Genomic DNA, 26,403 nt, shown 5'->3' on the forward strand with positions numbered 1-26,403 from the left:
ATGTCTCTATGGATGTATTAAAATATACTCTACCAATATACTAAAAACTGGTTTGAATATGAAGTATTATATGATATGTGAAGTATATCTCAATGAAGCTGTTAAAAAGTGCACTATGGTACTAGATTTGTAAAACCAACTTGAGGAGGTCTATATTGTAATTAACACTCTCATGTACCTATCTCAACAATAGGCCAAACCTTATGAAACTAGCAATATTTCTAATCAAGAATATTCTTTCTTTGAGATTAGTATAATCACAAGGAGGAGAGATTATAAGAAAAAAACACAAGTGTTTTAAATGGGCATTTGTTTCCAGAAAACAGATAATGATGTACATCATTCTTGATCATAAAAATAAAAATTAGTTATTAAGTGGAATGCAACTGATTATTGCCCTAAGGATAGAGTGGTTTTGCACTTATTTATAAATTTATTTCAGCATTTTTAATATTCTCATATAAGTGTGATATTTTGAATTCTCCTTTGAATTTTTGTAACATCTTACTTGTTCTTTCATTAATTAATGAGTTAAACAAAATCTTTGAAACATTTTCATTTTATATTTGTGTGAGAGCCATGAATATGCCCTCTTTGAAAATCACCTCTAAATACTTATTTTTCATATTTTTCTTTCTAATATTTAAACAAAACTACAAAATGAAATATAGTAAAGGAGATGAATTTCTGAACATTTTCTTATTTTGAGACATCCTTTTTCTTCTTTCAGCATAAGAAGGAGTGTGCATCCATTGTAGTATATTTGGATTTTTTTAGTTTGAAAAACAAATCATGACTTTTTCTTAATTGGTTTATTGAATTCATTTAGTGGTTTACTGAAGACTTTAAAGAGGGCAAAAGAGATATTTTGTTAAGAGATTTGTTAATTTTGAGAAGTATCCCATTGATTACTGTAAGAATTATGTTTATAAATTAGATTATTTGGCACTCTAGTAAATATCAATGAAAATAAACTTTAACTCATAACTTTGATATTTTCATACAATCAAAAAATAGAGATATACTCTAAGTAGGCATAACATAAATTGTTACAATTGATCAGAATATCTTGAATGTATTTTTACAGATAACTAGTGGTTTCTACTAGCAGATTAAAACCAAGAGAAAATTAAAAGTAAGTTCACATTTAAAAAAATTTATAAGCAATAAATACAGCACTACAGCCACCACTAATTCTATATACATTGGATTACATTTAAACAAACACTGCATTCCAGAATGAATATTTTATGAATAAATGCATTGGAAATTAACTTTAGGAAAGAAAATGACAAATTAGAAATTTAGAAAATTAAAATATGACTTTCCCAAGTAATCACAGTAAAATGCAGATCTACATTTTAAAAGCTAGAAATTCCCCAGATTTATTTTTTTGACAGCAAAGAAGTTTGCTTTAGAAAAGTGTCAGATTTACTTTGCTTTATGAGTATGATACAAAGATATTAAGTAGCATTCAGCTTTTGAGAAATCTAACATTTAAAACTATTCTAAAAATATATGGGTACAGAACTAACAGTGATTAATCATGAATGACTGCTACGCCTCAAGACTCTACAACAGACAAACCCTGGCTGTAAAATAAATCTGATTGAGAATTAATATTATAAAAGTACAACAAAAATACTTGAAAATTACATGTTCATTTTAATATAATCTCTGATCATTCAACATTTGTTACTGTCACTTCTACTGTCAAGATGGTTGAGACTTGACAGTTTGTCTAGAAGAAGGCTGATATATGTCAACATGGTCAGCAAAGGATTTAAATATGGGTCTTTGAATAATAAATAGCTAATAATTGAGCTTATTAAAATGAATTTTTGTATAATTTAGGCAGTTGAAGGTCCAGAACAGCCTGCGTTCTTTTCTATGTCAGCTTGCTATGAAATTCATGTTTAAAACAAAACGATACTTTTTCATGCATAGATAAATTATAAATGTACTGACCAGACCATTCTATATGTTAATTCTTACGAATTTAGATAATTTGTCTTAGCAATTTGAAATAAGTTCTGAACTCACCATCTATTGACATATTGACAGCTTAAGAAACAACTTATGATGAGTAATTCATTAGTTTCATCCATTTTAATCAGATTGACATACTTATAAAACAGATACTCATGACTTTTCCCAAAATTGACTTTTACTAATTGAAGTCATTCTTATTCTTTAGAGATTTCAGTGGAAAATAACATTAGAGAAACTGAATCCCATACATATTTCACTTTAATTCATTAGCAAGGTTTTCTTCTATCTTTATTTAATAAGGTCTGACAATAATTCAGTAAGATCTGACAATAATTTTTTCTCATGATATATTCAAGTATTTGCCTGATTTGTATTATATACAGTAGCTCTATTAAAATATTAAAGCATTGTATATGGTATATATTGTATCCTTCTAGTTTTTTTATATTTCTTGAATAACATGGGACATTTCCAAAGCTATGTATCTTCATCTAGTAAAAGTCAGTAAAGTAATATTTTAATGGGGTAAAATCTATAAAAGTAGCAGATTGGTATTTATCACAGTAGTTGTTTAAAATTTCTGGATTAGAATGTGAGTTCATTGTCAAAATGAAAAAAGAAATATGTCAAACACACCTATTATTAAGGTATGAGTTATCAAAACAAATATATTCAATAAAATAGTGACCTGTGTTTTTAAAATAAATATATCTTATGATAGATGTTTCTGTTCTCTTAGTTCTCAAACAGACTTCTGATGCTGGCATCTGGTTGTCTTTAAAATATTTACCAAATATAGAATTCCAGACTCTATTTTGTTTAAAAAATCAGCCCAGATACAGTATCAGATATTAACATACACACATTGTTGCATTATATATTTGCTTTAAAAATTACGTAGGTTGTATGTATTTGATTTGAGACTATAAAATAAAATAATGGAGTATTTACACGCTCATTTTTCACAATTTCTTTTTACAAAATTCCAAGAAAATAAGAAATCCTTCATTGATTTTCTTTATATAAAATGATTGCTAATTTGTTTATACAGTAGAAATGGAAGGGACAAAATTTATATTTACAGGTACAAATTCCCTCCCACTGTGTGGTAAGACAGGAAGAAGTTGACAAGGTGTTTTGTAGCATCAACTAAGATGTTTTCCTAATGATATAGAAGTAGGATTGCATATTATACATCCTGTTCATCAAGTTTCCACAGTGGATATGCCACAAGATATAACTGATGTGTCAGCAAATGAGTAGATCATAACAATTGTACTCAGTTGCTTTTCATAGAGAAAAGAAAGCCAGCAGGGATAATTCACTGCTGGTATTGTCCATTTGAGAGGGTAGTTACAAAAAGGACTACAGCACTCTCTGGGCAAAAAAATGTCAACTGCCCCAATCAAGATGGGATAAAGAGTTTTAAAACTAAAAGCTAATTTTCTCTTCATGTTTATAGGCCTTAGCTAGGTCTCTTGGGGCAATAAGGGTAGAATCATGCCCAACATGTATATTTACTTTTACAGTCATTTGTTTGTGAATTCATGCAATGGTATGCTGGAGCTGGCTTACACCAGCTCAGAAAAGTTGACTGTGCTTTTCTCCAATTCCACACTTGGTGATGTCAGGTTAGTAGCATCACATCAGGCATAGTGGGAGTATTTACTGACAAACATTACAAACCAGGATTTCTTTTTTCCCACATAGAGCTGGATGTTACACTCCTATCAACACACTACTAATTTCATGTGAGGCTTTTCTTTATGACATTCAAAAAGTCATTTAATATTGAAGTCTTCTGGCTATAGAGTCATGGGTCCAAGTCCTTGAGTTAGGAGTAGCACAAAACAGTGAGACAACCATCCTTCTATTTTCAATTATATAAATTTTCTGGTTTTAAGAGAACATTTTCAATATCATGGATGCTTTTTCCATTTAAGTGTTCACTAGGACAGTCATGACTATAACCTGGACCATCACTGATTGTTGACACTGTGTAAGACGCACTACGAAGAGCTTCTGAGTTGGAAAAGCTGTTTCCAAATTGGATTTTGTATTGATTCCAGTTTCTTCTCAGAATTGCTTGAACCTATCAGTCAAAAAGAAACAGAAAGAACAAGAACAACCCATTAATTGAAATGAAGACACTGTTTTTGAAGCACAATTAAATAGGTCTTGGAGAAGAGCTTTTTTTAAAAAAAGTTATGTTAATTAGTGAATAATATAGCTTCATTTTCTTACTTAATTTAAAAAATTAAGTGTACCATCTTCACATTAGGAAATGTATTACAATTACATTGTACTTTACATTCCATTAATATTTTTCATGGCATGTTTTGTCTTCAAAGCTTTTATAATGCACATGTATTTACTGTTGCCAAACAAATAGGTAATCCGGACCCCCATTTACAAGATTTCATGTACAACATCGAGTTTCATATTAATGTCTTCATTAATAGAATGAGAAGACAATTCGTGAAGGATAAGAGAAAGATATATAAAAGAAAAGAAGTTAGGATACGAAGAATACAAATCATCATCATCAGCAGCAGGGCAGTAGCAGCAACCTTTGTTTTTGAGTGATTCCCATATGCCAGAAATTGTGCTACATTCTAAAAAAGGGAGCATGATATTTGTTTTCATGGAGCTTGCTACATAGAAGAAAAAAAAGTGTTGAACAAATAATGATAAATCTGGTGAATATTGTGAAAAATAAATTTAGGAATGTAACCACTCCATTTTTATATATTTGAATCCTCTTCTGCTGAGTAAATTTGCAGTTTAATGACTTCCTTCCCCTCTGTTTGAAGCTAGAGATCAGGGGTAGGTGGGTCCTATACAGTAAAATATTGGTCATAATGGAATGTAAGGCACGAGAGTGAATTTTCTTCATTGTCAGTCAATGGGCACAAATGAGAATATTTAAATACATCTCTAGCTCAAGTACCTGGAGGACTTTTCCAGGTCTGATGAGTGAGCACACTGGCTTGGAGCAGCCTGCTTCTAGGTTATGAATGTGTTAGCCAAATCCTTGTGACCCAATCTATATGTGCCCAGAGTGGGTTTGCTTTGAATGGCCTTCCCCAAGCTCTCTATTGCTCTTTGGCTCTTTCAGTGCTTTTCCAAAGGGAATCTGAGCATCTCACAGCAATTTTCTGGTAATTCATTTTCTACGTACTGATGTATAATTGTTTAACTTTCTACTAATATAGAATTCCTCAACTTTCTCTTCACTATATCCATGTATACAAATCAATATTAAATCTTTGAAAAGGGCTTACTTCTTTCTTGTTATTTCCTAGTCTGATGGATTAAAACACACACACACACACACACACACACCCTCAATTCCTCCAATTACAAGCATTCTATAGAAAATAGGTGTTCCAGGATGTCTGCAGCTTTACAGAATACTTCAGAGTTCCTGTTAAAGTATCTTATAGTCTGTCACTTAAAATAAACCCAAATTTTTATTGTCTCATTTCATGTAGAAAAAAAGAAGGAGTAAATATAAATCCAACAATGTATTTAGGTAAAATTAAATGAGGTATTAAAATTACCAGTTAGTTTCGCTCTACTATATGGTTCAAAAATTATATAATTAAAATGAGATAACTTCATATTAAAAGTTACATTAGGACTTTCAAGCTCAATTAAAAAATACATGGTAACCATATCTGAAGAAAACAATTTATATTCATGTAAACATGTTTTGAAAATAAAAGCATTTATAAGGCAACAAATTTATTTATCTTGCAAAAATTAAACTTTCCTCTCAATTTAGTAATATAATTCTAAATCCTCCATATAAAATATCTAAATTAAGATAATTTAAAAATAACATCTGTGGCCGGGCGCGGTGGCTCACGCTTGTAATCCCAGCACTTTGGGAGGCCGAGGCGGGCGGATCACGAGGTCAGGAGATCGAAACCACGGTGAAACCCCGTCTCTACTAAAAATACAAAAAATTAGCCGGGCGTGGTGGTGGGCGCCTGTAGTCCCAGCTACTCGGAGAGGCTGAGACAGGAGAATGGCGTGAACCCGGGAGGCAGAGCTTGCAGTGAGCCGAGATTGCGCCACTGCACTCCAGCCTGGGCGACAGAGCGAGACTCCGTCTCAAAAAAAAAAAAAAAAAAAAATAACATCTGCATATATAACAACCTCAAGATCATGAGCAAACTACAAATTGAATGGCTTCAGATTGTGAATTTTAAATACATGTTCAGAGATTCAAAATAAAAATGACCATTGACCAATTATCTAGATATGTCTGATGAGAAATATTTTTGATCCTTATTTTTTGTTTCATAAATTTCTCCTCATTTTGTTACTAAATGCTGAATTGGTTGAGTACATAAACAATATAGTTTCTGATTGAGGGGAAGTGGCATATAGCTTTGTATAAAAAATTCTATATAAAGGATGAGAAAAAGCTGACAGGAAGTAATATCTTAGCTGTGAGTCTAGTACTTATAGTCTTAAAAAGGAAAGCTTAAATTCAATTTGGAAGGAAAATGGCCATTGAAATATATGACTGTTTGCTCTTAAAATATCTACTTTGATTAAGGTCATCACTCTATTTCTTCCTTGCAACTAAATCATCAGAAAAACCATAGAAAGCTAATTTCCTGAACTGTGAGGTCTTACTATAGTTAAAAATAAACCTAATTAAAGATCCACAGGCCTTGTAGACTTGTTTGTTTATGTTATTTGCTCTAAGGATGTTACATTTTTCTTCTGCTTCCTCTAATACAATATCACACCTGTTAAATACGACATTAAAGCAGCTACTCTTAATAAACTTTTAATGAGAAAAAATCAATGGGGAAGAGTAACAAGCAAATGTCCATTGTAAGGGAAGATAGCTGGGTGTTATTAAAGATATGAATGTTTTTATTGTTTTATGCATGACCATGATATAAGCAGTAAGGCAAATGTTTAGAATGTAACATTACAACCTTATATACCCATTAACACCCAGTAAGGAACTAACTTTACACTCCTTAATGGGAATCAATTTAAAATATTTACGAAGCTTTTATAAAAAGTCTACCTAGTTCTCATTAAAGAATTTGGGTTTAATTGTTCTCAACAAAACTTTTTGCTCATCTTATGGAATATCTACCCTCAGGTGTTGTTAAATATAACCTTCTGATGACTAGATTCCCTAGTTTATGATCACAGTGCACATTTTTGTCTGAGGGCACTAGGGATAAAATGAAAGTAATCCAAGCACTTGTCAAGCCACATTTATTTAACTAGTGAGAAATGCTAATAGCAAGATGTTGGCTAAAAAGTACATAAAAGGTGGGAAAGAAAAAAACACAAATATTAAGCTAAAGGCAGGCATTTGACCTAATGTGGAAAATAAGAAGAAAACTAAGCCTGAGCAAATGATTTTAAGAAGTACATGACATAGTTGGAACAAAATGAATTTGGCAGTTGTTTCATCATGTTATGAAAGTGGGAAAAAGTAAGAGGCATTGAGACAAAAAGGGAGGGATCATAGTATTTCTTAAGAAGAGAAATGAATCATACTCAAACAGGGATTGTATCTCCAGAGATGAAGAAAAAGAACAGATATTAGAAATGAACAGATATTGCCAAATGAAAGATTTGGCAACAGCCTAGCTCAAAGATTTTGTATTATTGTAGTTTTCCAATGTCAAAATTTTCTCAATTTTAGGACATGGCAGAAGATCAAGGTTCTGTGTCCCTTTTGTTTACACAGATCGAGTGTAACAGGAGTGTTAGGCATTACTTTAGATATTCCCTGGGCACTCTTTCTAGATAAAAGAGCCAATTTGGGATTTTGATCCAAAATGATTAATGTTCCTGTTTGCACATGTACTTTTGAAAATAAGTGATTTGACAAATCAAATAATGAGTATACTGAGAATCTCATGAAGTGGGGCATGGTGCTAAAAACTTTATCTTTCTTAGCTTGTATTTATTTTTCTGAGACCTGTGTAGAGAACTTGCTTTAATTTCCCTTTAAGAAAGATAGACACAGGCTCCTGAAATTTGCCAGCATTTGCCAAAATATCACAGCCAAGATGAAAAGTAGCATCTTTGGTGTTTAAATGCATTGCTGTTTATTCTACACTGCCTCCTATTACAAAATATTTTAGTAGTGAGTGTGTTTTGAATATTTAAAAATTAGTTTATAGAATTAAAATCTGTTTCTGTAGATACAGAGGTCTACCTTTCCTATTTCATGCATGTTCTTTAGCATGTTGTCCATATCACTCTCATCTATATTTAATTATTACATCCTATACAAGTAGCATTTAGGATTGTCTAATTCAGTGTATATAACATTAAATTTATAGAAGTATATAATAAAATCTATTTGAATTTTACTATCAAACAAATTATTTATCTATTTTTTGTAACTGCGTTCTCTGTCTATGCTTCTCATTGATTTCAGAAAAAGTTGCTCTTGTCTTCTGTATAGCAGAAGAATTATGGAAGTACCACTTAAATGTATGAAATACAGTCTACAATGTGTGGCAATTCTACACCTCATTACAAATAAATAAATATAGATAAATAAAATAAATAATATAAATAAATGTGTTGAACTTGAAATATATTTTAATTAAAAACTAAACATTGAGTTTTATTATATGCCAAGATGAGGAAGTAAAAATATTACTTAAGCAAGAGCAAATAACATGTTATAGTTTTTCATGACGTGTGCATGATTTCCAATGTTCATTTGTTTTATAGGAATGGTTGTCATAGGTTATACCAACTGGCCCCATGTGTTCCCCATCTGAAGCTTTATGATAAGCTTCACATTATCAAGTGTCTGTGTCTCACTCAGCTGCTGTCTGGATTTCTTTTTTTTTTTTTTTTTTGAGACGGAGTCTTGCTCTGTCGCCCAGGCTGGAGTGCAGTGGCGCAATCTCGGCTCACTGCAAGCTCCGCCTCCCGGGTTCACGCCATTCTCCTGCCTCAGCCTCTCCGAGTAGCTGGGACTACAGGCGCCCGCCACCACGCCCGGCTAATTTTTTGTATTTTTTAGTAGATACGGGGTTTCACCGTGGTCTGGATCTCCTGACCTCGTGATCCGCCCGCCTCGGCCTCCCAAAGTGCAGAAACTTTGTTCAGTTTTGCCAAAATCCTCCTACAGGTTAAATTGTGTTGAGCAGATTAAAAACATATAAAGAGCTAAGTCAGTAGAGCTCAAATTACTGAGCTATAACACATTTGTATGCATAAGAAATATGTTACCAGTTTTCAAAATGCCTGAAACTTCCCAAGTAGGAAACGCATGGATAAAAATCTAGAAGTACTGAAGAGTACATGGTCATGTTATGAATTAGAGCATTCTCTTCTAAATTTCCTAACTCATTGAATTTCTTCCCTGTATAACCAAGAGTTTAATTTTTAAAATCCTTTTGTATTTGCCATAAAGTTGTTTCCATAGGCTACATTGTAAGACAGGCAAGAAAGAGAAAGAGGGAAAATGAGATGATCCTATTTCTTATTTCCTATTAGAGTGTATGTTCTATGAGATTTGGGATTGCCTACCACTGTATCTGGGGAAAAGCTCAGACTTAATGGGACTCAAAGGTATCTCAAAAGATTAGATGAATAGCTTTTGAAATATTTTTAAGTGAGGTTGACTTTTCCCTAGCTTTGAACTCCAATATGACCTGAGCATTTGAGAAGGAGAGTTAAACCTATGGTAAGAGATTCTATGGTTCTTTCCCTGATGGAAATAGAATTTAATATGGTTGTTCCTGGGGAATTTATAATTTTATCTCATTTAAATACATGGATAGATAGATAGTAAATATAAAATAATAGAAGGAATAAAATCAACTATCATACCTCTCCATTAAAGAAGCAGAAAATGGTAGAGACCAAAAGACCCTGTAAAAGAAAAATAGAATGATCTGAATCCAAATGGAAAGATACATGTATTTGTAACCAAATAGCTGTACAAGTAGTCAGGAGTAAAACAAAAGCTCTATGTATATTTAATGCCAAACTTCTCAAGCTGCCTTCTTATCAAGAATGTCATACCTGGAAGTGCATAAGGATGTGCATGATGTAGTCGTATACCTCCTCTGCAATCTTTCCTTCAGGTCTCCATGGAATAAGCACAAATTCAATGCCAAGCAATGGCACCAAGATAAGAGTAGCTCTCACAGCTTTCATGTAGAGATTGGATTCCGCTTGGTGTGTAACTTTTAACTTGGTGATGAGAACGCGTACAATATTTAACAAGAAAAAAAGATTCACCTAAAAACGAAATAAAATGGCATCTGAAAATCATTTCATATTTAACATTAAGAAGCATTATTCAAGTATCTCCAATTGTATAAATCTTAAAATATTTTTAATATACAAGAATATTTTTAAAGGGTATTATTGCCTAAGATATTAATTTATATTTCTGGAATTGTGATTTATCAATTTAACAAGTACATCAATTTTAATAAACAAGTTTTAAAAAAGTAAAATTAAATTATGGTATAATTACTGTGGAACATACTCAGTTGAAGAATATTTCAGTTTTTCTCAGCTCTTTTCACGTGCAATTAAAAAAAATCTGTGGTCTAAAAACTAAAGATTTTGAACATTTTCATATCAAAGAAAATAATTGTTTATAGAAAAATGCTAATTTTTAAAGCATCCCCTCTTTATCATGTCCATATGACATACTTTCTAAATGTATATTATACCATAATAACCATTTTCATCTTTCAAACCAAAAACTTTCCTGTTTCTTCTTGTAACAATAATCTTTACAACACCTCTCCAAAGTAGCACTGTAATCCTCTTTTACTTATGAGGGAACTTCGAACCAGCTGATATTCAACCCCAGTCATTCTAGAGCTAAAATAATTTGGCATTCTATAAGACCTCTTGTTAATTACTGTCTGCAATGACATAATATTCACTATTTTTGTGCCTTAACAACTTTATCAAAGAGACAGTAGTTTCTTTGGATGGGAGACATAAACTTTTGACGCTCTAATGTGACTCAGCAAACAGGGTCCTACTGAAACATATTTATTTCTCTTTCTCTCACATGATACAAGTTTATCTTTTTCTTATTTTCACCCAAGTTAGAGTTTATCTCTTTCTTATTTTCACCCAAGTCAATATCTTTTACTTTGGTCCATTTTCTCTATGCCCATTCCTTATGCCTTCCATAGAATCATGAATATTAATTCCAGAAGAGCTGCATAGGGGCTAATTGCTATTCTCTTTTCTTTTTCTTCACCCTTAGCTCTGGCATCTGCCCTTTGTTTAATAATCTTAAATTTTCAATCTATGCACCAAATATAATTTATATCCACACAGTTTAAAAATTGCAAAAAATAGTAGTTTCCTATTTATTATAGAAAAGAATTAACAAAGAGCATGCATTTGCTAAATTGACACATGTGTCATAAAAATAACTGGGCACAAAAATATTCTACCACTATTTTTAGAAAATTTAATGGAACATATGCTTCAAAAATATACGGCTCACTATAATCCTAATGGAAACACATCTATGAAAAGCAATGTTTGCAGACACAGAAATATGATAAAGACAAAAGCAGAATAAGCCATTTCAACAGGTGTGAGAATGAAACGTGGCAAATCAACATGTCAGCTGTTATTCCACTCATCCTAATATATTCCCTTCCTAAGCATCCATTGCTCTTTAAAAAAAGATAATAATGCTCTTTTATCTGCTTAAAATCGAATATTTTATAATCAATACATTAAATCGTAAATTATAAAAACACAGAAACATTGCAATTTAGGTGATCCTAATTATATGAAAATTTTTAAATGCAAAGTGCTTCTCCAAATGGCAAGTCTGATTTAAAATGTGAAACTAGAAACTAGAGTTGACAATTTTATAAATAATTGTCTTAGAATGAATTGGATGCTATTTTCCATGCTATTTTTCCACAAAACAGTTTTGAGAATTATAATCCCCTCATCTTACTCTATTTTCTGTAAATATTTCCATTTACTTTAAGCAAAAATAAGAATTTTAAATTTTAGAAGAACTATGTCTGAATTTCACCCACCCTCAAGCAAAACTAGTTCAGTAGAAAAGAAGAAACCTTTAACTGACATACTCATAAAGTTTACATAGCTAGTAGGCATATCAGGCTATTTTCATATCACAATACCATGCTTGGGTCATAACAGGAACTGGGGTAAATCTATACAGTGGCTGTAGGACAGTTTCTTGAAGTCATTCCCAAACAATCACTTAACTATGCACTGAAGTCACCTAAATATCTGTCACTGAACCCAAATTAAATGTATCATCTCTCAACTTCCCCTCAACAGGATCTCAAAAATGCTGTAGTCACTCCAGTACCAACCTGCTCACGTGGAAATGTGATGGAGGAAGTCTGAGTGGAATGACTTGTGATTAAAATATCTTATTTATAAAAGTTGTGCAAAAACATATGATAACCATGAGAACAATTACTAGGGCTCTTCCGAGGAGGTTGGAATTGGCCAGGACCAAGGAGGAGCTCTGGAGCTTAAACAAGGTCAGAATGATTTATCCGGATAGAAAAATAGGTTCCTAATCTTGTTTTAGGCCAACAAGATGGGAAAGTTTTAGGCAAATAATGTGGATTTTCACTTCTTTTCTTACTGACCAGCTTGATGAGCTATATTCCTGTATTTCATCCTTACTCTTCTTCCTCAAAGTTTACATGAACAGATGTTTCCAAGGATTGTGTAGATGATGTTACATTTTGCATTTGCTAGGTGCTTTCACTTCCTGAACCTTACTGATTTAGAAGTCTGAATCATGTACCCCTCTGTGCAGCCAGATCTTTTGTAATAAAATATTGTCTTGCATTTGTTCTGGAATCTCCTGGGTAGCCCAAACGATATATTATAATTTCTTTGAGCTCTCCTCAGAGTAGAAGCATGATATCATGCAGAAACTACAAGTGAGGAAACTTTGAAGGCATTTTTTCAAGAATTTACAATATTCTATGCACTAACTGTGCCAAATCACTTAACAGAAAGTATCTCATTTAATCCTTATAATACCCTGTGAGGTATATATTCTTATTATTCCATCATTACAGATGAGAAAACAAAGACACAGAGAGGTTAAAAACAAAATAAAACAGAAAACTTGCTCTGAGATGATACACAGGCAGCTGTGGTAGAGCCAGGATTCACTGCTGACTCTTTTGTGCACACAATGCAAAGCCAGGCAGTCTCAGGGTACAACTTAAACACAGTATGTCACTCATGCCCTTAGAATGTAGAAGGAAGGGAGGCAAGTGCCCCTGCCTTTGAAATTTTCACTATAATCTACATTAAGGTATATCAAAAAATGTTATGAAAGTCATAATAAATTCTGTAAGAATGGCTTAACAGTGATACATTTTGAGAATGGTTTGAACAGTGATCCAACACAACCATATACCAAACTGCAGCTAGCAAATATAATTAAATAATAGAATATCTGTATTTAAAAAGAGTCTGAAAATAAGAATGAGGAAGCTTTGAATTTTACATGAAAAATATCACATACATATACAAGCACATATATAAATAACTTAATCACAGCTGTAAATAAAGGGTATTTGAATAGGAGGAGAGGAAGTCAAATTGTCTCTGTTTGCAGATGACATAACTGTATATTTAGAAAACCCCATCGACTCAGCCAAAAAACTCCTTAAGCTGATAAGCAACTTTAGCAGTCTCAGGATACAAAATCAATGTGCAAAAATCACAAGCATTCCTATACAACAATAATAGACAAACAGAGAGCTAAATCATGAGTCAACTCACATTCACAAATGCTACAAAGAGAATAAAATATCTAGGAATACAACTTACAAGGGAAGTGAAGGACCTCTTCAAGGAGAACTACAAACCACTGCTCAAGGAAATAGGAGAGGACACAAACAAATGAAAAAACATTCCATGCTCATGCATAGAAGAATCAATATTGTGAAAATGGCCATACTACCCAAAGTAATTTATAGATTCAGTGCTGTCCCCATCAAGCTACAATTGACTTTCTTCACAGAATTAGGAAAAACTACTTTACGTTTCATATGGAACCAAAAAACGAGCCTGTATAGCCAAGAGTAAGCAATCCTAAACAAAAAGAAGAAAGCTGGAGGCATCACGCTACCTGACTTCAAACCATACTACAAGGCTACAGTAGCCAAAACAGCATGGTACTGGTACCAAAACAGATATATAGACCAATACAACAGAACAGAGGCCTTAGAAATAACACCACACTTCTACAACCATCTGATCTTTCACAAACCTGACAAAAACCAGCAATGGGGAAAGGATTCCCTATTAAATAAATGGTGTTGGGAAAACTGGCCAGCCATATGTAGAAAACTGAAACTGGACCCCTTCTTTATACCTTATACAAAAATTAACTCAAGATGCATGAAAGACTTAAAAGTAAGACCTAAAACCATAAAAACCCTAGAAGAAAAGCTAGGCAATACCATTCAGGACATAGGCATGGACAAAAACTTCACGACTAAAACACTAAAAGCAATGGCAACAAAAGCCAAAATTGACAAATGGGATCTAATTAAACTAAAGAACTTCTGCACAGCAAAACAATCACCAGAGTGAACAGGCTACCTACAGAATGGGAGAAATTTTTTGCAATCTATCCATCTGACAAAGGGCTAATATCCAGAATCTACAAAGAACTCAAACAAATTTGCAAGAAATAAACAAACAACCCCATCAAAAAGTGGGTGAATGGTAAGAACAGGCACTTCTCAAAGGAAGACATTTATGCAGCCAACAAATGTATGAAAAAAAGCTAATCATCACTGGTCATTAGAGAAATGCAAATCAAAACCACAATGAGATACCATCTCACACCAGTTAGAATGGTGATCATTAAAATGTCAGGAAACAACAGATGCTGGAGAGGATGTGGAGAAATAGGAACACTTTTACAATGTTGGTGGGAGTGTAAATTAGTTCAACCATTATGGAAGACAGTATGATGATTCCTCAAGGATCTAGAACCAGAAATACCATTTGACCCAGCAATCCCATTATTGGGTATATACCCAAAGGATTAGAAATCACTCTACTATAAAGACACATGTACACTTCTGTTTTCTTGCAGCACTATCCACAATAGCAAAGACTTGAAACCAAACCAAATGCCCATCAGTGATAGACTGGATAAAGAAAATGTGGCATACATACACCATGGAATACTATGCAGCCATAAAAAGAATGAATTCATGTCCTATGCAGGGACATGGATGAAGCTAGAAACCATCATTCTCAGCAAACTAACACAGGAACAGAAAACCAATCATTGCATGTTCTCACTCATAAGTGGGAGTTGAACAACGAGAAAATAAGGACATAGGGAGGGGAACATCATACACTGGGGCCTGTCGGGGGGTGGGGGTGAGGGGGGAGGGATAGCATTAGGGGAAATACATAATACATGCGGGGCTTAAAACCCAGATGACAGGTTGATGGGTGCAGCAAACCACCATGGCACATGCATATCTATGTAACAAACATGCACGTTCTGCATGTATCCCAGAACTTAAAAGTATAACAACAACAACAAAAAAGTGAATAGCAGCTGTAACTAAAATACCACTCCTAAGGACTGTAATTGCATTATGATCTCTAATACTCTCTGAGACAAAGCATGCTAGATTGCTAGTTTGTATTAATTTACTTTCTCATTCAAAGAATGTAATACACTTGTAATCCCAGCAGTTGTGGAGGCCATGGCAGAAGGATCACTGGAGCCCAAGAGTTCAAGACCAGCCTGGGCAGCATAGTGAGATCCTGTCTCTGTAAAAAAATTTTTTAAAAAGTTATCCAAGCATAGTAGTGTATACCTGTAGTCTTAGCTTCTCAAGAGCCTGAGGTGGGAGGATCCCTTAAACCCAGGAGTTGGGGGCTACAGTGAGCTGTGATCATTCCACTGCACTCTAGTCTGGGCAACAGAGCAAGATCTTTTTTCAATAAAAATAATAATAGTGTAATAAAAGCATCGAATGTGACTTCTGTTTTCCTGCAATCATACTAAAATGTCTCATTCATGCACTCACATTAACTGATAATAATGTAAAATTTGCATAGGTATTTTGTTTTTTCTTGTTTGTCACCTCCCACCCCCCTACTGGATTCATCCTCTATTCCTCTCTGTGCCACAGGAGGATGATGTCTGTGAACAGCTTCATCCAGACTTCCTTGCCCTGAGACATTTGCTGCATCTGGCTAATTGGAAAAACCAAAAGATAAGAGTATGGGAATAAAGATAAATTCGGGTCTTTGTTTCTGCTGCTTCTATTGTGCCAGGCTGTGGTTGTTTTTCTCTACTCAAGATCAAATCTCTTAGTGGGTGACTCCTCCCAGTGCTCATTTCACTACACTAACACTTCTCTCTTCAGGTCTAGCTGTGATAACAGCATTCCACTGTTGGTCCCTAATGGCTCACCATCCCTTGCTAATTAGTTCCTTTGCCTTTCCTGCCCATACATCAGATATGATACCTTCACTAAATGCTATTCACTTAAGCACTGTGAACATGCATGTCCATCTGTGTCCACTGGGACCCTGAAGGATACCATAGGCCGGATGATTCAGAAATAAAGTTGAAATGTGAGCAATGATAAGGAAAGGAGAATTTGTTACATACCAGTAAAGCAGCACAAATTGGGCCATGGATAATGTAGAGGAGATGGGTATCAGAACTGATCCAGCAACTAGAGAAAACATAAAAACATTATGTTGAAACTTTTTATTTTACATTGTTCCAGTAGAAATAATAAAAAGAGATTTTCTTACTTGTCATTGTAATATAAGCTTCTAGCAATGGCATGTATACAAGCAGGAATCAGTGGAAATCCTGTAATACCAAAGAAAAAGAAAATAAATCGGAATTTTTTCTACAGATGGTATTTTGAAACTATGTAATTAAATACAAAAATTCAAAGATACTCTAGGGGCAAAAAAACTAGTCACTATATATTTGTTGAATAAATGTTATTTGTATAGTCAACAATACACATTATAAAGTATTAGGTATTTACATTTTTGTGTTTGTGTTTATATGTGTGTATGTTTTCTTCTACTATAATTCATAAGTCATTTTGAATCAGTGGACTTCAGAGCTTAACTCTTAAGATGTGTTTCCTAAGCCACAAGGATTAGAGGAAATTCAGCATTCGTGTACTTTCTGTGAGATGGAATTGGCCAATATTTGGTACATTATCAGATGTGGAAAAAAGTTGATAATCACAAGAACTTCCACTATGAGAGAGATTACTACTAGGAAGCCATTATTTGAAGAAGAAGAAAAAAGTGATTAATTTATGTACCAAAAATTTGGCAGGCTTTGAATATTCTAAATCAGCTCTTCCAAATATGAAATTAAGCAATGCTTTATAAAGTTAATCAGAATACACTAAAATTGTGTGTGTACATGTATGTGTATATATACACCTCTGTATATGTATTTCTTTCTAGATATCGATGATAGTTTAGATAGATGATAGAGATAGATAGATAGGTAGAAAGATAGATAGATAATAGAGATAGATAGATGATAGGATAGATAGGTGATAATAGATAAGCACAACTTCAGTTTTGTTTCTGGAAACGAGTCCTGTTAAATTCATTTCTGCACTTCATATTTTGCATTATTCTAGTTATTTTTAATATGTCAGAAGTATATCACTGTTTGCTTTGTGAATAATACCACATCAGGAGATTGTGTAGAAAAAAATAAATCTTTTGCATGCCTTTATTCAATTACTAATCCCTCTACTCTTACCATAAAATGACAATATTTTAAACAAATATTTTTAGAATAGAACTTCAAAGATGTTTAAACCCAATGCTCTCATTTTACGCGTGGCAAAAATGAATATTCAGAATGGTACAAAGACTAAATCTTTAATTTATGATTCTACTTCTATTGTTTTAGTCACTACATATTCAGCCAAGATACCCTGTTCGTTGGCATATTCAATAGAAAAAAAAGACACTATTATATATTGACTTGTGACTACTGAAAACAATGGATGTGTCAGTGATACTTTGCTTAAAATGTTGCAATTTACAATAATAGGCAAAAGTTAATCACCTGATATTCTTTAAAAATGATTACTCATTGGTATATTCGTATTACAAAGGAATCTGGCATCCTCCAAAGGCTTTTTTAATCCATTAAATCAACAAGTATGTATAATGACACTTACCCCAGCCAAGAAAATAATACCACATTAAATGTTGCTTCTCTGCAAACACGGCCACCACGATGAGTGTGTGTAGGTAAATGCCTTCACAGAGCATCCAAAAGTAATTACAGCCCATCAGGTAAAGATGAATGAACTGGGACACTTTGCAACTAACCTGTGAGGAAAAAAAAAAAAACAACATTTACTTGTTTATGAATTCACATGTAAAGCAATACTCTAGTTTAGCTCAGGAAACATGGAACTTTCTCCCCTACACACAAAATCCTATACATTAATGATTAGGATTTGTGGAATGCCAGTCTTCGTATTCATGTAATGATGCCTTTAGTTTTTAGCCACAGAGTCCAAAGATTTATAATGGTATATCTTCCAGAAAAAAAGTGTAACTTCTAAATCTACTTTATTTAGTGAATGTGTGTTTTCTGAATGTGTTTTTGTTATTACGTAATTATAAGTATAAAAGTGTCACACATAAATAACTTTACACTTATTTACATCATCATGAATCCCTTGACTGTTACATTCTGTTGGAAATAATAGTAATTTTAAAAGCAATTCATTAAAAGTGCCCAAATACTTGAAAAGTTTTGCAGATTACATGCTCCTCATGCAAATGCTTATTAAATAATAATCTAATACATCCATAGGTTATCCTATCCAAATAGGGGGTTTGAGGGCTTTGTGTAAGTAAAAGGAGGACAAAATTATGTTTTCCCTTCCATTTTTCCTGAGGTCTCTATTTTTGCTTCTCTACTTTTAAAGAGGCAGGAAGAGAGACATTCAAATTACAGTAAAGAAAACACAAAAGAGTAAGAGTGACAGTTTACTGCCTTAAACAGGAGAATACAATTAAAGCTTTCCCAAAAATACATGACCTGTTACTCCTATTGGCTCCAGTTTCTAGTCTGAAAATCAATAAAAGTTTAGTGGCAATTATCATTATTTTTGAAATAGTTTTTTTAACCAAAAATAAAATTGAAAAAAAAAATGCACTGGATTGTTAATATTAGGTTATCACAGAATAGTAATAATGGCATCTGCATAGGAGTCAGCCTAAAAATACTTTTACATATATTGTTTTATTTAATTCTTACGGTAGTCCTATGAGGTGTACATTATCATTAGGCATATATTTTATAGATAAAAAAACTTAGTAACAGAGAAGTTAAATGATTTGCTAATATTTATACATCAATCAAATCTACAACCTGAACATTCCAATTTTGTTTTCATTATATACAATGCCTCCTAACTAAAGGATATTTGTAAAACCTATTTATTCATTAAATGTATCTGCAGAATACGTAACATTAAATTTTAAATAATGTACCTTTATGTAAAACACAGCATTATATTAAAGTTCACTCAAAGGTGAAAATGAGATAGTCTACTATATGGAGAGAAATCATAAATTTCAGCTTCAACTTTTTATCTAAAGAGTTTTTAAATATTTATATTTAATTGGGCTTCTAATTCTTGATTTCATTTAAAAAGTTAATCGATAAACCATTACAATAAAAAAGATTAAGAGCATACTGCAGAAAAATATTTCTATGCAGGGCATTAGTAATACAGACAAAACAAAAATATATGACAATTTATAATGTGTTTATTAAACACATCTTTGCATACAAATATGAGATTTAGAATCTCATGCTCTGCAGCTTCAAGACAAAACTCTGAATCTCCTTGTCTTACAGAAATTTACTCTAAAATGGCAGGACATTAGCCAGATTTTTATGTTGCTAATTATACCCCAGTGTGTTTTCTAATCCAGTGACTTTAGAGTGGAACATATACAAGATTAAGCAATCCAGATGCACATGTGCAAACAATGCAGGGACTTTTAGAATTTTGAAAATTACTCTAAAAACACACATAAAATACACATGAGACTGTTTATTGACCCACTTGGTAAAAATTCTTTCCCTTCCTGATTTCAGTCACTAGATAATTTTTTCTTTTAAAAAACACTATATAGACACACAAACACACACACACACAAACTATAGTAAATATCCCATAAACATTATAAAAGCAGATAATTTTTAAAACTTGAATGTATGTTTATGTATGCAGATATTTTAATTTAAACTTATTTTACATATGCATATAGCTTACACGAAATATTTACATTTAGCTAAGTAAATTTTAAACTATGTTTTAAAAATATGGCCTGTAAGGCAACAATTTATAAATGTTTATTGAGACTGAACACTGTAGTTCTTTTTAAAACGTTATGCTATGAAGTTTAATCTTATGTAGGATATGTACAATTCATTCTTTTCCTGGTTTTATTGACTTTTTAAAGCCAGCCTGATACAAAAAATATAATTTGTTTAAATTTTCCATGTGCATGTACTATTTTTTCAAATTACGCAGGGTTCATTGCTTTGAGTTTTTCATTTGGATTGAATAAATATTATGTAGTGATAAACTATTATGTGCCATAGTGAGAGGACTCTACAGCTATAAAATGAAGTGAAGATACATGTACATGTATAAATAATTGAAGCAAAGAAATGATAACACTTTTTTATGTTCACTCTTTATATCTTGGGGAATACTGAGAATACTCTGGGGGAATACTCTGTAGAGTATATGTAGCTATATTCCAATGTAGAAAGGTAAATATTTCTCAATATTCCCCAAGATATAAAGACTTGAAAATATACATATATGTCAGACTTGAAAATATACATATATGTGTACTTAATTATACACATTATGCATATATCAGCCATGTTCCCCCTTTCCCATTAGGCCCTTGAACCAAGGGCACAATCTTGGTTTACTTACAGGATTTGTGGCTACTAAGGCCTGGTTGTTGGCCACTGCAGTGAGGTGAACGATTGTTACAACAGAGTTACAAACAAATGAGAAGAACAGATTTTTGTGTAAGGTAATCCTTTGGCAACTTAGGCTCCTAAAAAGCAAGAAAAACAAGTGTGTTGACATCATGAAATTTTTTTTATTAATCATTATTCAAATAAGATACATTCCCAATTCATAACAGCTGCTCCATTTTTGAAACAATTATTTTTTCTCCCTAAGATCCACTCATTACAAAATCTTAATTAGGGAAAACCTGTAAGTGCTTAAAACCTAGAGACAAATGAGTTGCTTCAGTAGAGGTAGATATACATAGGGATAGAAAATTTGCCTGTACAAGTCCTCTACATGACTTTCTTTATTAATTTCTGAACATAATTAATAGTTTAATTTATTTTGCAAACATTGGGATTCAGTAAAGTTAGATAATTGATCAAAACTTATGCAGCTAATTAATTTGAACACTTTGTATTTGCTGTCAGATTCTCATGTGGATAACTTTTTTCATTACACCATATATATTGTTCTGTTTAAATATAACTGTGTGTTTTGTTGTGATGGTAGTGATTACACAGACCAATCTGGAAAAAATAACAAAGTATTCAGAATAGATGAATTGATAAAAATGTAAACTTAGCAACCAATGAGATTTGCACAGCTTTACTGAATTTTTCTAATTGGTGCAGCCATATATAAGGTAAAAATAGTACCACCTTTTACGAGAGTTCCTCTTGTATAAAACAAAAGAGCGTTCACTGTGTGGAGTTCACATAGATTTCAAGAAAAAGTGTCACTAATGATAACTGATGTCACTCTTAGATTCAATCCACCTTCACTCTAAGAAGATTGTGCATATATGACTGCCTGCTCATGTTCAAGCACTACCTCCTTTATAATGCGTTTACTCAAAGGCTTATTATGGATAAAGTTTTAAAATAATAGCATGGGATCCACTTGAACCTGAATACTTAATGTCAAGTGTGAACTCATATGAAGGAAGACCTGAGGAATTATTTCACTACAGAGGCAAAAAAGTTCATGATGTGTGTGTGTGTTTTAAAAATAATATGCTATTAATATGGTCAACCTATATAATCCACCATATATAATTCAAGCCAAAGCCTTCTATTTTGGAAACTTTAAGGAGACCTTTACCTAACTTTATTACTAAATCTCTTTATCTTAAATAGACTGTGTGCCCAGGATATTAGAATTAGGATGGGATGCCAAGGTTTTCTATATTTAAAAATGCAGTTTAGAGTATGTTGCCTCTGAAATTGCCTTTCTTCCAGCTATAGGTCTGTGATTCTATATATAGCTCTAGTAATTAAAGAGCCTGGAGGAATATTTGATCCAAATCAATATTATAAATTGTCAATATATGCCTTCTACAAGACTTCTATGAAAGGATTCATGGGCAAGATGGCTCTTGAATGATTGCTGAGTGTGTGTAAGACATTCATATGCCAACAAATATGTGAAATCCAGCTGGAATCCATCAAAATAGAAACAACTGGAACCAGCTAGTATTTTCATATTAAAGAGTGGTTTACTTTGGCCTGACTTTGTAGTGTATAGGAGTAGTGATGCAGGCAGTAATCAGGCCTTATCTACAGATTATTGATTATATTCTATAGAAAAAAAGAATTTTTGAACCTTTTGAACAAAGGAGTGGCACGATTCCTGCTATTACTTAGGGAAATTCAACACTGAGAGAAAGACAATCCTATTTTTGATAAAATGCCACAGCAGTGACATAATTACTTTCTGTTCATTGAGCATGAATAGAGTTAATGAATATCAGAAAAAGTCTAGTAAATAATGTTCTTTTCAAATCAGTTATATTATGTGTGGTTTATTTCTGTCATTCATCAGTGTTCCATAATGAAAGTTATAGACATATAATATTTGTTCATATGGTCTTATTTTAAAATGCCTGCTTTGAGCTTACCCCATGTCTATTGAGTGCCAAGTATTGTTTAGAAAGGAACTGCTTATCCATGCAAATATACATGTTTTTAGTAATACAATATAAGTAACTCAGCTACCATCAAGGGAAAAAAAGTGAAGCATTTTTCTTAACTGGGCGATTTTGTCATTTTCTGCTGAGCACACACATATCTAAGTCCATTGGCTAAAACATATCTATAAACAACAAAATTTCATAGTTTTAAAACTATGATGAAAAGATGGAGAAGGTTTGCTTAAACAGCAGGTAAGATATATTTGTAAGAAGTAAATTGAAATAAAGGAAAGCAGACATGAAAGAAGACTTTCAAAAATAGAACTATTCTGCCATAAAAAAAAATGAACTTCTCTCATTCACCACATTACGGATGGAACTGGAGGACACTACATTAAATGAAATAAGCCATGAACAGAAAGAAAGGCTGCATGCTCTCATTCATTTGTGGAAGCTTAAAATAAGTTGATTGCATAGAAGAAAAAAGTAGAACTAGAGACTGGAAAGGGTAGGGGGAAGGTGGACATAGGGAGAGATTTGTTAAAGGATACAAAATTACAGCTAGATAAGAGGAATAAATTCTAGTGTTCTATATCACTGTAGGATGACTATAGTTAATAATATGTAGTTTTAAATAGCTAGAAGGATTATGTGGGCATATTGCATGATAGTAAAAATTAGAAAAAAATTAAAGATAGCTAGAAGAAGAATATTGAATTTTCCCAACACAAAGAAATTATAGATATTTGGGAAGATGGATATGCTAATTATGCTGATCTAATCACTATATATTGTAGATTTCTAAACATCACTATGTACCCCATAAATATGCACAATTATTTCATGTCAATTAAAAAGTGAAATAAAATAAATAACACGTGATAGAAGAGCTGAAAGATAGGAGCTAGGAACATAATAAATACATTTATATTTTAACTGTTTATATTAATAATATTCACATGTGAAAAGATTGGAAGGGAGTAAAATAAAATGGTAACTGTAGTTAGTTGATAAAAAATGTAATCCTCTTGTATACAGTTAAAGTTTAATCCTCTTTGTATAAAGTTAAATGTCCTCTGTGATGGTCTGTATTTCTGTTCCTCTCAGAATTCCATTTTTTTTTACCCTGCTCCCACCTCAATTTGTCTTGGAAGGTAAGTACTTAAAAATGAGCTGCTGGTATATATTCTCTTCCAAAAATGTCATTATTGTGAGTATAACCACACACACACACACACACACACACACGACATCTTATTCTCTTATTATGGGATAAAAGGATATACCATATTTCCATTTTTAAGACCCAAACAATATCATTATGGGCAAAGTTTTGAAATAATAGAATGAAATTCCCTTGAAATTTACTGAATGTTTAGTATCAAGACAAAACAAGTTCTTAAGAAGATGCATTAAATAATTTCATTACAAAGACATTAAAGTTTAGAGTGTTTTATACAATTATTGAAATAATGTGGTCAAACTAGATAATCCACCCTATATAACTCAAACCAAAGACTTCTGCTTTGGAAACTCTGATATCCAGTTTAGCTGCCCAAATTGTAGTAAACTGGACCATTGCCACATCATTTCATTTTGTGTTGTGTAAATATGTCCTACTGCCTAAAATACTATTTAGTTTCTTCCATTTCTACCTCCAGGCACTGTGCAACTTAAACAAATGCAGACAGATGCTAAGTAACATATGGTTTCTATCAATGTCTAGTGTAAAAATGGCACCGATTTTTCTGAGGATGCATATTGTTTTCTTCTAAACATATTCATTAACATATGTAAGTAGATTGGTACAAATAAAATCAACTTGTAAGTGAAAACCAAAAACATGTAATTGGTAAACACATGGTTTGTTCAAATGAAGCCCTAAAATATTTGTATATTTTTTCAAATATTAACCTGCAACCAATTTTACCTACTTTAAATTCTTAAATATTCTTATTTTATTCAAAATAGTAAAAGCAATTATCTTAGAGTCTTAGAGAATGTTTACAAAAATCCTTCGCTTTCTTTAAATTTTATAATATCCCTTTCTATCCCCGCATAACCACAGAACAGAAAATGTGGTTTGTGGGTCCAGATTGTTTCTATTTCATATTTTTTACATATAATTATTTTAAAATGCTATTTCAATATGCAATTTTGGCAAGCAGAGTTACAGAGGCAGTTGATGTTATTGTGTCAACAAAATCATTATGCTTTATATGTAATGAAACCATGTCTTTCAATTCACTTTTGGAAGAATTTTAGAAGTAAGTAGCATCAAGTCACTATGTGTAGTTCAGACAGTGAATCTGAACTCTGCCATCTATTGACAGTATGACTTTGGGTAAATTATTTAAGATCTTGAATCTTTAATTTCCTAATCTGTAATTTAGGGCTAACAATTGTACTTCATAGGATTGGCTTAAAAGTTAGAGGAGATAAATCACTTAAAATCTTAGCATAACATCTAACCCATGATAAACACTCTATGTAAAGTTAGCTGTTGTTTTTTAACATAATTATCATATGGTTGATTTTAATCAAATGCTCTAATGGTTTTTAGGTACAAATAATAAAATAGTATCCAGGTTTACCTCAGTAATGTCAAACTTCCTCTATGTTAAAATAAGTATATTTTAAGTAACTCAAACAGAAAAATGGTCGTTTTTTTCTTACCAAACAAGAATTATCATTAGACAGAATTTCCATATGATAAAGGACAATACATAAAGCAACCTAAATTATCTTCCCAAGAAATTTCATTCTTTCTATCGTTGTTGCCAAATTGCCAGGTTCACTATCATGCAGATCCCAAATATTATAGTACTCCATCTTCAAAGTTCTGCCACTAGTATGGCCAATAACCTTGCCTCTGTTTTCCATTTGCTTTTGATATGAGCTAAAAACTTCCAGACTACTTTTCACAATACTAATTATGAGCAAAATGAATCATGAAAGGAGAAAGTACAAGCAATATAAGAATAGCACAGCCTACACAGTATTGCTTTCTTATTCTAGCTTATCTGATTTAATTTCCAAATTCTCAGATCTTTTCCCCCAAAAAACACTAACAATGTATCCAAAAGGAAAGCCTGTCCATCTGAACACTGCCACAAACCATAGGCAGAAAACAAGTATGTTAAGAGAATCAGTAGTGTGACTGTCTTTTCTCTATACAATGGAACTCTCAAGTTGATGGAATCACATGTTTACATATAAGAAGCAGATACAACCTCTTTCAATAGCTCTCTTTTGGAGGCTGCTGGTGATCCAAATTATATTCGGCCAGATTAGAAAGAGGGTGAGTATTTCAACCAAGGTGCTCAATGAAGGTCCTAGAGGAGACATGATTGCTCTTCCTCCATTATGCTCACTCTTCCCATG

General features: G+C 32.6%; 1 protein-coding gene across 1 annotated transcript in view; it reads right to left on the minus strand.

The window, feature by feature from the left end:
* Nucleotides 1–806: 806 nt before the first annotated feature.
* The window catches only part of CALCRL (calcitonin receptor like receptor), a 107,330-nt gene continuing 81,733 nt past the window's right edge, over nt 807–26,403 (minus strand). Inside the window, exons 10-16 of the mRNA XM_030803458.1 lie at nt 21,024–21,150; nt 18,225–18,378; nt 16,810–16,870; nt 16,661–16,727; nt 10,033–10,251; nt 9,838–9,879; nt 807–4,084 (exon numbers count right to left, since the gene is read on the minus strand). Coding sequence (XP_030659318.1) covers nt 3,869–4,084; nt 9,838–9,879; nt 10,033–10,251; nt 16,661–16,727; nt 16,810–16,870; nt 18,225–18,378; nt 21,024–21,150 — 886 coding nt within the window. The 3' untranslated portion in view covers nt 807–3,868. The remainder of the gene's footprint in view (nt 4,085–9,837; nt 9,880–10,032; nt 10,252–16,660; nt 16,728–16,809; nt 16,871–18,224; nt 18,379–21,023; nt 21,151–26,403) is intronic.

Source organism: Nomascus leucogenys, chromosome 22a (assembly GCF_006542625.1).
Source record: "Nomascus leucogenys isolate Asia chromosome 22a, Asia_NLE_v1, whole genome shotgun sequence".
In the NCBI taxonomy this organism is placed as follows: Eukaryota; Metazoa; Chordata; class Mammalia; order Primates; family Hylobatidae; genus Nomascus; species Nomascus leucogenys.